Genomic DNA, 12,762 nt, shown 5'->3' with positions numbered 1-12,762 from the left:
AAATAAAGAATGCTTACAATAACTGTAATAAAACGCTACACTACACGTAACAAATTATATGTTGACCCAAAATCCATACATTGTCATTTTATATTATGTTTTGTTCAGCAAGTGTTTATTTTGGTTATGTTTTTATGTATTTGTTCATTTAACTTATTTGTTTAATTCACATTTACTTTGCTCTTGCTTGCTTGTAATGTAATGCACTCGGATTTAATGTGTATACGCTCATTTAATTGCTTCGCTGCCTGGATGGCATGCTGGCATTCTGCAGGAAAGGTGACTTTTGTCTCCTGTTTTGTTACGTCTGCTGAAGTTACATTCAACGCATATTAGTACAAGTAAAATGGTTGAAAGATAAACATGTATAGATTCATTACATATAGAGAAATAACCAGTGTTATTTTATATATATATGTTTTATATAGATAGATGCATGTGGACATGTATGTATAAGTGTGGGACCGTTTTTGATTAGTACTTCTGATTGCTCTACTTTTGTTTTGTAATATAGATGTACAGGGGCACACCATACTGTGGGTGACATGGATGAGAAAGGTGGCAAATGGGGGGATGGGAAAAGGGAAAAGGATCATGTATATTTACTTTTGTTTAAGATGATTTATCATACTTTTTATGGTTTTATGGTTTTATGATGATCCATTTTTAATCTCAGCAAAGTCTGATGTGTATATGATGGGCATGGTGTTTTTGATCCTTGTAAAATATAGTAGATATCCTATTTCTCCATTATCCTTCATTGTAGTGACATTTGACTCGTATGACTGAAATTACAATCATGTCTAGGAAAGTGGACAGTAGGACTGGTTAAAAAGATTGATTTTCCAATTAATTAGGATTCTGGTTTGGTCAATCTGACATTGATTCTTAAAATCTGGAGATTGATCTTTTTAATCTATGCATTTTCTCAGTGAATGAAAACACAGTGCCGCCAGGCCAAACATCAATGAAATTTAAAGCACATGCTTTCACCACAGCTTAACCCCACCCCCGCTCTTCAATATGTGTGCCTGTTTCACATACACACTAAAGTTAGCCTTGCACTATTTTCATAGTTCAGGTGAACTATAGGGAAATAGAAATAGAAAAATTAGCTTTTGAGTGATAATACATAGAGTAGCAAAATTTAAGGTGTGTGTGTAGTTTTTTAATTACATTTTTAATTTATTTCCATCACATATGTGTTGCAGGTCTGGTGAAAAATTGCATGCATGATTATAATTGCATTCTTCAGCATATCATGTCAATTCTGATACATACCACACTGACATGTGGGACAGCAGTCATCAAAATTATTGCACTGGAGTTCTGTCCCGAGTGGACATTTTGGTATGTCCATCTGAGAGCAGGACACATTGTAGTGGCTTATGAACACCTCGTCATTGACCCGCACGCACTCATTGACAACACAGGGCTTCTGTGGAGAAGTCCACTTTTCCCCCACCTGCAGAAACATACAGACCTCAGCATTCATAACCTGTGACTTAGCACCTAGGTTATATTATAGATAAAGACCAATTATTAAATAATGAAATTAAATTGTAAAAACAGTACAGTTGAGTAAACAAATGCGAAATAGTAGAAGTTTTAAAATGTAATTCTATGGACTGAAATTGACTAAAGTAAGAATTGCAAACATTGTAAATAAATACATTAACAGTGATCAATTAAATGTTCAATCGGGTGTTTTTATGCTTCCTTAGTTTTGTTATCAATCTGAAAATGTTTGGAAACATTACCATGCGTAAGCGGCCTCCAATATCCATATCGCCCATGGGTCTTCCAGCAACCTTTTCGAGACAGGAGGATTTCTTACACTGCCCACAGCAGTCACCCGGTTCCTTTGAATATGTAGAGCCCTGCAATAAAGCAAATAAGGTTTAATTCAACAAATTAAACTCTTATGTTGAGGAGTTGAAGAGATGAATAAAAAATGGCTTTTTACATACATTACTTATTTTCCTTTAATTACATTATACTTTATACAAATTGTCTTTAATTGTGATACTATATATTTCCAAGTCATACAATCTATATGTAGCACATGAAGACACATAAGAAATACCTTATGTTGCTGCTACTTTAATTTGTATTCAAATATTACATAATAACAGCATGACCCAAACATTTATAATGCCACAATATGAATTGATTCACATCTGAATTAATTAATTTGGGTCAGTGTATGGTTTTCAATAATATACTAGTATTATATGATTGCCAAACATTATATGAAGGCTGGACATGGATCTTCATCACACTCGCTTAGTTTTTTGGGTCTGGAGAAGATTAGTATACCTGAAAGGGGAGGGAATTTGGTCAATTTGCTACTGAGGAGACAGGCATATTGGATATTGGCATTACAGACATTAGGGACTTAATGAGGATCTTATGTTTTCCTTTAATATGAAAAAGTATGTTTAATAATGTTTGAATTCATTGCCAATTGTCTAATAAATGATTTAAGATTTAATATTCTAAATTATGTTGATTGAATAATGGATTGATAATGAAGTATATAATGAACATGGTGCTAATGATGAAGTTATATCAGATGTATTTAACAGATTCGACCATCCTTTCTTGCTTATGATGCTCTGAGGAAGATGTTAAAGTCGAAAGTAAGCATCGCATTGTTCGCTATTGCTCTAATAAATTTAGAATGTTTTTAATACATCGATGATTGTGTACTGTTTATAGATTGGAGCTGCTGTCCATCATTACATTGAATGGTTCTTCCACTAGAGGATAATCTATTTTTTACACCCCATTCACACTGGCTTTAAATGCAGGAAAATTGCCGGCAAGGATCCATTCGCCCAGAAAACACAGATTGCCGGTAAAAGTGCTGTATCTATGGGAACGAAACGCTATAGAATCACGTGGATTCGAGAGAGAAGACACAGACCGATATTCTGGGAATGCTTGTACAAGTTCGATAATTTCCCCGTTTTGCCAGTTTCCTTCCATAGTGTTTACTGGGCTATTGATTCTAACCAGGGCAACGGTTCAGTTCAGACTCCCTACCAAGAACTAGTCAGGAGGGAAAGGCAAACGATACGTTAATATAGGTGTGTTTTCACGCTATGCCCAGTTCATCAGGTTGTATGGTTGTGTGTTTTTGTGGTGTGGTCACTGGACCCAGTGATCACAGATCAATTGAACCAGTGAACCCAGTATGAGACTCGGCTCTCGGTTCATGGTCGTGTGACGAGAGGCATTAGGCGCATTTACACTGCCATTTCTGATCCGGATTAAATGTATCGGAATATTTTCAGTGGTGTTGCGTTTACACTGCCATTTGATCAGGATCAACTGTCAGCCGCCACAGGGGTCCTCGTATGCGCACAATCACGGAAGTCCAAACTTCATTATATGCATATATTAAATTCTAACACGGCTATATCAAAAACTGTCATTTTATCTTGTTGCGAATTATTCTAACAAGTAAAACCAATGCACTTTGCACATTTTATCTTAACCAAAGCATTTTAAATAAATATAGAAATATTATTTGCTAACATAAAATAAGTTATTTTTAACAGCCGAAACATTTTAAATAAAAATACAACTATATATGTTATGCATTTAGTGTTAGTTTTAACAATATTTTTTATAAGCAGTAGGAAAGTGTGCTCTTATCTGCTCCAGGCTGTTTGTCTGCCCCTGTCTCTAAAACACATGCCGCCGCAATGCATGCTGGAACTTGAGCTGGTCGAGCATTTACACTGACAGGATCAAATGCTACTGATGCATTTGATACGGATCTGTACCATCTCCCTGAGAGGTACATTTGATCCGATTGCTGAGCATTTACACTGACATTTCTGATCCTGATCAAATGCTACCGATGCATTTGATACGGATCAGAAATGGCAGTGTAAATGCGCCTATGTGTGGGTCTTGACACACTGCAGCAAAGTTAAATCAACTGAAATAAATAAGATAAAAAGCATGACATTACACTTTGTGTATATCTAAATCTCCCAAAAGTCTGGGTTTGCAGAACTGCAATTGATTGATTGCTCAAACAACTTATTTTATTTTTCATTTTTTTAAGTTTGACATTACCGCATTAAAATCAAATTAAATAATTCGAAACAAACTACCATCATTGTCACTGTAATTGGCTTGTTCACACTAGAGGTATCATATTCAGTATGGTTCGGTTCGTTTTGGGGAAGAGTGAACAACACATTTTGATTGGCAAACGAACCGAACCGAAACTAACCGAGACCACCGACAGAGGGAGTGAGTCATTTTCCATACATTATGTAGCTTATTTGTACTTTTGTTTGTGTGAGAATACACCCCATTATGTTAAAAGTATTATGTAAAGTAGCACTATACACTCACCTAAAGGATTATTAGGAACACCATACTAATACTGTGTTTGACCCCCTTTCGCCTTCAGAACTGCCTTAATTTTACGTGGCATTGATTCAACAAGGTGCTGAAAGCATTCTTTAGAAATGTTGGCCCATATTGATAGGATAGCATCTTGCAGTTGATGGAGATTTGTGGGATGCACATCCAGGGCACGAAGCTCCCGTTGCACCACATCCCAAAGACGCTCTATTGGGTTGAGATCTGGTGACTGTGGGGGCCAGTTTAGTACAGTGAACTCATTGTCATGTTCAAGAAACCAATTTGAAATGATTCGACCTTTGTGACATGGTGCATTATCCTGCTGGAATTAGCCATCAGAGGATGGGTACATGGTGGTCATAAAGGGATGGACATGGTCAGAAACAATGCTCAGGTAGGCCGTGGCATTTAAACGATGCCCAATTGGCACTAAGGGGCCTAAAGTGTGCCAAGAAAACATCCCCCACACCATTACACCACCACCACCACCAGCCTGCACAGTGGTAACAAGGCATGATGGATCCATGTTCTCATTCTGTTTACGCCAAATTCTGACTCTACCATATGAATGTCTCAACAGAAATCGAGACTCATCAGACCAGGCAACATTTTTCCAGTCTTCAACTGTCCAATTTTGGTGAGCTTGTGCAAATTGTAGCCTCTTTTTCCTATTTGTAGTGGAGATGAGTGGTACCCGGTGGGGTCTTCTGCTGTTGTAGCCCATCCGCCTCAAGGTTGTACGTGTTGTGGCTTCACAAATGCTTTGCTGCATACCTCGGTTGTAACGAGTGGTTATTTCAGTCAAAGTTGCTCTTCTATCAGCTTGAATCAGTCGGCCCATTCTCCTCTGACCTCTAGCATCAACAAGGCATTTTCGCCCACAGGACTGCCGCATACTGGATGTTTTTCCCTTTTCACACCATTCTTTGTAAACCCTAGAAATGGTTGTGCGTGAAAATCCCAGTAACTGAGCAGATTGTGAAATACTCAGAATGGCCCGTCTGGCACCAACAACCATGCCACGCTGAAAATTGCTTAAATCACCTTTCTTTCCCATTCAGACATTCAGTTTGGAGCTCAGGAGATTGTCTTGACCAGGACCACACCCCTAAATGCATTGAAGCAATTGCCATGTGATTGGTTGATTAGATAATTGCATTAATGAGAAATTGAACAGGTGTTCCTAATAATCCTTTAGGTGAGTGTATGTTTAAAGGTATGGCAGTAACAGTACAATACTCCTAGATGGATATTTAGGGGACGTCACACTACTGTGTTATTGTGTATTGTAAAATGTAAATATCTGGTGTTTTATTAATACAAAACTAACCAAGCTCACTTATTGCCATATGATCTGAGTCCTGAGAAAACATGGAAGTGAACCACGAAAACAAACCGGTTTAGTTTTCAAACTAACTGAGCACATTTGTACACAAGACAAATGTGAACAGCGAGCAAAGCAAAGCAAAGCAAACAAACCCAGTGTGAGGGGGTAACACATTTGCCTGTACAGAGATATTATATTGTGACACTTTTTGAGGGGTCTCGGGTCCCGACGAGATGGGGGATTGAGCCCCAGTCTCCTGTGCCACAATGCAACGATCTTACCGCATCCCTAAAAGGCCTAGACCTCCTAGCGAGGCTCGAGATCGTTACACTATTTTGCATGATTTATTGGTATAACATCTGACATATGTGTGACAATAGTTGGGCAGGTCAATTTGTCAGGTTAATCTGACCATTTGAGCTGCCTGTCAGGATGTGCTGCTTTCTGAAATCGCGCCTGAGCAGTGGCCCCATACATGCCGTTAATTCCAAGCTACCATTGACGGCAAGTTTTCAATATACCAGACTTCCTTATAGAACATAATTAACTTATGAATATCCTTAAAGTATTTCCTTCTTTAATCACTTCAGAATTTCAGATATTTGACTGGTTTACAGTGTATAGGAAGATAACTTGCATTTGATTTTAATTTACAGAAATCAATGGTCTTATCAGATAAGCGTAACTTTAACCTTTTGGTACTTTGTGGTAATTAATGATACCCGATTCATTCAAAATGTAAAAATGCATAATACAAATATGCATAGACACTACAGACCTCAAGTTTCTTTGTGTAGCCTTTGAATGCTGTACATTTGACATGACGAGTTAAAATACATATTCTAAAAAACATAGGTCGACATGGAAGGTAGATACGATGAAGTATTCAGATACCTTTCAGTCTCTGGCTATCCAGAAGAATACAGAAAGGCACAGAAGCAATCCTTAAGACGAAATGCTTCAAAATTAACCATTTCAAGCAATTAAGTATACCACAGCCAAATGCAGAATTCAGGTCAATATTGCAACACTGAATTAAACCTGTCTGACAGGATGAGCTACCTTCCTTTAAGAGAGTGCTCCTAATCTCAGCTCGTTACCTGTATAAAAGACACCTGGGAGCCATAAATCTTGCTGATTGATAGGGGATCAAATACTTATTTACCTCATTAACATGCAAATCAATGTATAACTTTTCTGAAATGCGTTTTTCTGGATTCTTTTGTTGTTATTCTGTCTCTCACTGTTAAAATACACCTACCATTACAATTATAGACTGATAATTTCTTTGTCAGTGGGCAAACTTACAAAATCAGCAGGGCATCAAATACTTTTTTACCTCACTGTACAGCTCTGGAAAAAATTAAGAGACCATTTAACATTGATTTCTTAACTTGGAGTGGTCTAAATTTTTTCTAGAGCTATATATATATATATATATATATATATATATATATATATATATTACATTGGCATATAAGACTACTTTGTCAGTTTTCCTTTTTTGAAAGTTCTAGGAATTATTATATGGATGAATAGCATTGTGTTGCAATAATTACCTTTTTTGATGTTTAGTGTTTTATGGGATACACTAAGGATATTTTATCCTTCATTGTATTCTATCACTTTTGATTACAGAAACTCTCAGAGCTCATCAATATTCAGCAAGTGGTTTGGCATGACTTATCTGAGGGGAGTTTCCTCAGGCTAGCACAAAAAAGTAGATATTCAGTTCTGTGTAAAGAGCTGTTGAAGTGAATGGAATTGAAGACCAGTGGAAGTTTCACTGTATGAAGGAAATTATAAAGATAGCATTTGATAAAAGACGCAGTAATACCTAGGCCAGTCAAAAAGTTGATTATTGCTATAGCAAAATTATTGTTATCATTATGGGCTACCGAGTCCGTTTTTATTTGTTTATTGAATTAGTTAATAATATATTGACTTTAGTAGAGAGTCCATTGCCTATTTTCATGTATCTGTCTCACTTCAATGTATATTGTGCCTGAGGCATTCGTTCATGTAACAATATTTGTATGTGCAGATGGCATTAGTAAACTCTTTTCCTTACCCATGAACAGATCTCATTACAGACTTTCTCAGTGCACTCAACGATGTGCAGCCCTGTGACTTTATCCTGCATGTCTGTGCATCTGCAGGACTTGCAGGACTCTTCCCACTCACTACTGACATGATACACTGCGTCAGAGTGCACACAAACCTAAAAGGAAATTAGAACAAAGACAGAGTTGACTTGCGATGAGTTGAAAGAAGTCAGACTACAATACATTCTGGTCTCAGACCCATGTCATAGACAAACAGGTTAAAGGAATAGCACACAGAAATAAAAATGTTATTCTTGTATTGATGAAAAGTTAACCCAAAGGAATACATTGAGGTCAATGAAACAAGACTGCTTTTAAAATACAGGACTGAAAGTAGCAGAAACACCTTTAAACCACAAGAATTTTGGATGTCTGGAGCAAACTGACCACCCACATTGTTGAAGCTGATTTTCCAGGACCTTTCAAGAAATTGCTCAATGAGATGTTTGGATGAATAAGCTACTTCCTATCAAATGAGCAAGATGGAACAAACAAGCCTGTCCTAATAACTTGTTTTACAACCAGTGTTGCATATAAACATTTATAGGTATTTTGTATGTATACAGAACAAACATATAAATGCAACAAGCAACAATTTCAAAGATTTGAATGAGTTACAGTTGATATAAGGAAATCAGTCAATTTAAATAAATTAATTACACCCTAATCAAGTGCAATTGGCGTGGTTGTAGTTATGTCAACCACAGCTGCAGTCAGGTCAAGACCCTGGTGAGGATGATGAGCATGCAGATGGCTTCCCTGAGACAGTTTGTACAGAAATTATTTGTTTTTGTCCAGGAGGTTGATCTCAGACAATCCTGCAGGTGAAAGAGCTAGATGTGGAGGTCCTGGGCTGGTGTGGTTACATATTGTCTGCGGTTGACATACTGCCAAATTTTCTAGGCAAGGCAGCTTATGGCAAAGAAATTAACATTAAATTATTTGGCAACAGCTCTAGTTGATATTCCTGCAGTCAGCATGCCAATTGCAGGCTCCCTCAAAACTTGAGACATCTGTGGCATTGTGCACATTTTAGAGTGTCCTTTCACTATCCCAAGCACAAGGTGAACATGCTGTTAATATGCCACACCTGTCAGGTGGATGGATTATCTTGGTAAAGGAGAAATGCTCACTGAAAGGGATGGAAACAAATGTGTGCAGAAAATATGAGAGAAATATGCTGTTTGTGCATTTGGTAACTTTCTGGAATCTCAGCTCATAAAACATGGGACCAATATTTTACATTTTGCATTCATATTTTGTTCAGTATATATACACTATATGGTCCATAACAATATTTCTGAAATATCCCTAGTTTGAGGTAGGCCTATACTTTTATACTGAATCAGGTAAGTAATATTGTATTGATATCATTGGTATCATAATAATGCAAGTCACTTAGCGCAGCTCTATACACAACCAAAACTACACAGGATATTTTCAAGAGGCTTAAGTGCATTGCTCACTTTGTCAGGAATGCATTTGGTGTCAATGCAGCCACAGTCATTGACCAGGGCACTGGTGATGTAGCCTGGAGGGCAGATGATTGTGGAGTTGTTGCAGTTGCAGGTGCACTCATATACATCACAGCACTGCGTTTTCTTTACAGTGAGGCGCCGGTGAGAAGGACACTGAGACCTGGATTGCAGAGCACACTGGTCTCTTTTACAGGCTTCAATAAACACAGAGAGCAGTCAGTGGATACAGAGAGTGAGGTTTAAAGTCACTAGAGTGTACAATGGACTATTTTCAAAATGTTTGCAGGACATTTCAGAAGTTTAAATGACTGTCATATATATTATTATTAGCAGATTTAAAGGATTAGGGTATTTGAAGTTATTCTCACAGAAACGATAATTTCCACTTTAAATTCCACTTGAAGGGACACCTCACATACATTTTTTTGCGTATCCATATGCCACCTTTTGAATCCCCAGATACATATTAAGACAGCAGTGGCATAGCTGGGATTGGAGATCAGGTCTTTCAATCCAAACTATAGGACACACCTTAAATTCCATTTACTAGATGTGCCTAATCAATGTCCATATATTTTAAGCTGCACTCTTGAGATATAAATGCACAGGTATAATGGGGATTTTGTACTTTTTAATATTGGAAAATTGTAGATTTGATTTGACTGAGTTTAAAATTGTAATGATAAACGCTCCTGACAGGATAAAAAAATGAAACAATCTTACAATAAAAGAGAGCAAAAACCAAAACACATGTGTTTAGTTGGGAGCACAGAGCCACGCTACATTCAGTATGCCTTCAGAAGAGATATTTAGAAGCTGGCTCACCACACTCATATATAGGCTTGCACTGCCCAGGATTGTTCAGGGTGATAATGAGTCCATCTTCACATTTGGGCATGACTGGAAGGTCGCAGTTTACCATGTCACACACTGTACAGTTATGATGGGAATAGATTAGTCCAGGCTTTTAATACAGCTATTTGCTCATCTAGATTTGTGTTTAATTAAACTAATGTTGGTTAATTTTCCCTGCCTTTATTACGGCATTGACTATTCTCTCAGCAGGTTTTGAAATAATCAACCTGCAGCAATGAGGCATTCTTCTAATGATAAACTATTTATTAGCTGTAAATCGTTTCTGGTTTTAATTATATTTAATGTATCTCAAATGTGGTTATAATTATGGTAGCACCATAACTTTGATTAAAACATAAAAATGATAATTATGATGGTTTTTCTCTATAAGCAATGCATATCAAACACAAGTGATGTAAGCAATATCACTTTGAGAACATTTTGCATTTAGCAGCACCTAGAGTTCCAAGTAAAAGTTAACTGGACCATACAGGCAATCCACATCAGAAAATAAGTCAAAATAAAAAATGTATTTTTCTGACTTTATTAAAATAATAATAACAACAATAATCTGTATTAAAATTATAATTAACTTTTTTAAATATTATAAATAAATAAGAAGTATCAAGAAGTAATATACAGTGGACATTTAGACCTAGACCAAATCAGAACTTTGACCCCCCCTGTAAATTATAAAGCAGAACTTTATTTTTAGGATAGAAGAAAGCCCCTTCTAACAGAAGAATAAACCACCATTAAATAAAGGCCTGTAATTCTTCATTTGTGGGTTGGTTTAGAGTTATTATAGTATATTCAATAGGAAAGCTGGGGCAGGGTTGTGCATTTAATTTAACACTTTTTGCTTTTGTCTGGTGTGGATTGACAGTCTGCCATTCACTTGAAACACTCACAGGCAATGTTGAGTTTGGTTATGATTCTTATATGGCAACATCTAATCATATTCAGATCAATTTCTAGAAATGTTTCAGCTTTCCATTACCCTAACATGACATTTCCATCCTTTTTGGTAATTGTTTTAAGATATATCAAGATAAATTTAGATGTGTAGCATATATAGAGCAGCACTTATATACAGGATACAATGGATATTGTACAGTTATATTCTAATAATACAAAACCTAATAAACATTTCAAGGGAAATATAACCTACCACATTCATATTCCATGCAGCACTCAGAGTTTCTCTTTTCACGGAGGACTTCACACGGACCACACACTGGTGCTAAAGAGACAGTAGCATTTGGAAATTTCAGTTGCTAAAGAATAGGCAGGTAATGAAATAGTAAAATATGATTCTCTAATAACCTCATTGGCATGGTAAGCTATTACATAGTCCAGATTCCAATAATATAATGAACTGGAAATTAACAATGTAAAGGGTCATACATCTTTATTTTTTAATATTTTCGTAAATATATTTTTCAAGTGCTTTGTTTAAAGCATGGATAATATAGAGTCAATAAAGCATTTCTGTTTCTCAACTTTGGAAAACAATTAACTATATAGATAATATATACATTCTTATGATAAGCTGAAATGTATTAAGACAGGACTTGATATGACAGACTTTAAAATTCAACGTGTTAAATCTTTGGTCTTTTACCTTCAATGTTGGAGCATGGTCTTGTGGTGCAGTTGATTTGTCTGTTGTCTAAGCACATACAGATCTGACACTTGTCATAAGAGGGTATCCATGTGTCCAGAAGCTTGAGTAGAAATACAAAAAAAAGCAGTACATATGTTATAGCCAGGCCCCCGCAGTTTTTTTATTGGCTGTTTTGCTTTTGTATCACTGCCTACTCCAATTGATAGGACTCCTGTTGTAGAACGTAGGATTACCATGTGAATTAATTTGAAAATAAAGCTGTCTGAATTAAACTCCTGTCCAAAAATTCTTTCCAACACTAGCACAGTTCCTAATTATGGTTTTATGGCATCTTTTACTTATTGCAATTATATTTAAGATAAATGGCATTTTTCCAGTTTATATCTTATAAGTTTATAGTTTAAACTTTAAAACTCCAAATAATGGCAGATGTCAAAACTATTGTGTGCTGTTTCAGGATGTGTCTGTCATAACTTCCTGGATAGTGTAAATAGAGCATTAAAACAACAAAGGCACCAGATTTCTCTTCTGGCAACTCGATTCATTAATGTTATCAAGTACACCAAGTGTCAGAGTTTCAAGGTCTTACTCCTTGACAATAATGATAGTTTTCATAGACATATACACTCACCTAAAGGATTATTAGGAACACCATACTAATACTGTGTTTGACCCCCTTTCGCCTTCAGAACTGCCTTAATTCTACGTGGCATTGATTCAACAAGGTGCTGAAAGCATTCTTTAGAAATGTTGGCCCATATTGATAGGATAGCATCTTGCAGTTGATGGAGATTTGTGGGATGCACATCCAGGGCACGAAGCTCCCGTTCCACCACATCCCAAAGATGCTCTATTGGGTTGAGATCTGGTGACTGTGGGGGCCAGTTTAGTACAGTGAACTCATTGTCATGTTCAAGAAACCAATTTGAAATGATTCGACCTTTGTGACATGGTGCATTATCCTGCTGGAAGTATCCATCA

The 12,762-nt window shown here is 36.6% G+C and overlaps 1 protein-coding gene across 1 annotated transcript in view; it reads right to left on the bottom strand.

Moving 5' to 3' along the window:
• The window catches only part of vwf (von Willebrand factor), a 124,118-nt gene that overhangs the window by 15,059 nt on the left and 96,297 nt on the right, over positions 1-12,762 (bottom strand). The window contains exons 39-45 of the mRNA XM_066724656.1: positions 11,779-11,881; positions 11,326-11,397; positions 10,125-10,229; positions 9,288-9,493; positions 7,788-7,937; positions 1,761-1,880; positions 1,282-1,465 (exon numbers count right to left, since the gene is read on the bottom strand). Of these exons, the coding sequence (XP_066580753.1) occupies positions 1,282-1,465; positions 1,761-1,880; positions 7,788-7,937; positions 9,288-9,493; positions 10,125-10,229; positions 11,326-11,397; positions 11,779-11,881 (940 nt within the window). The remainder of the gene's footprint in view (positions 1-1,281; positions 1,466-1,760; positions 1,881-7,787; positions 7,938-9,287; positions 9,494-10,124; positions 10,230-11,325; positions 11,398-11,778; positions 11,882-12,762) is intronic.

Source organism: Amia ocellicauda, chromosome 15 (genome assembly GCF_036373705.1).
Source record: "Amia ocellicauda isolate fAmiCal2 chromosome 15, fAmiCal2.hap1, whole genome shotgun sequence".
NCBI lineage: Eukaryota > Metazoa > Chordata > Actinopteri > Amiiformes > Amiidae > Amia > Amia ocellicauda.
Note: the sequence above shows the minus strand (reverse complement) of the source record. Positions and strands in the feature narration are given on the sequence as shown.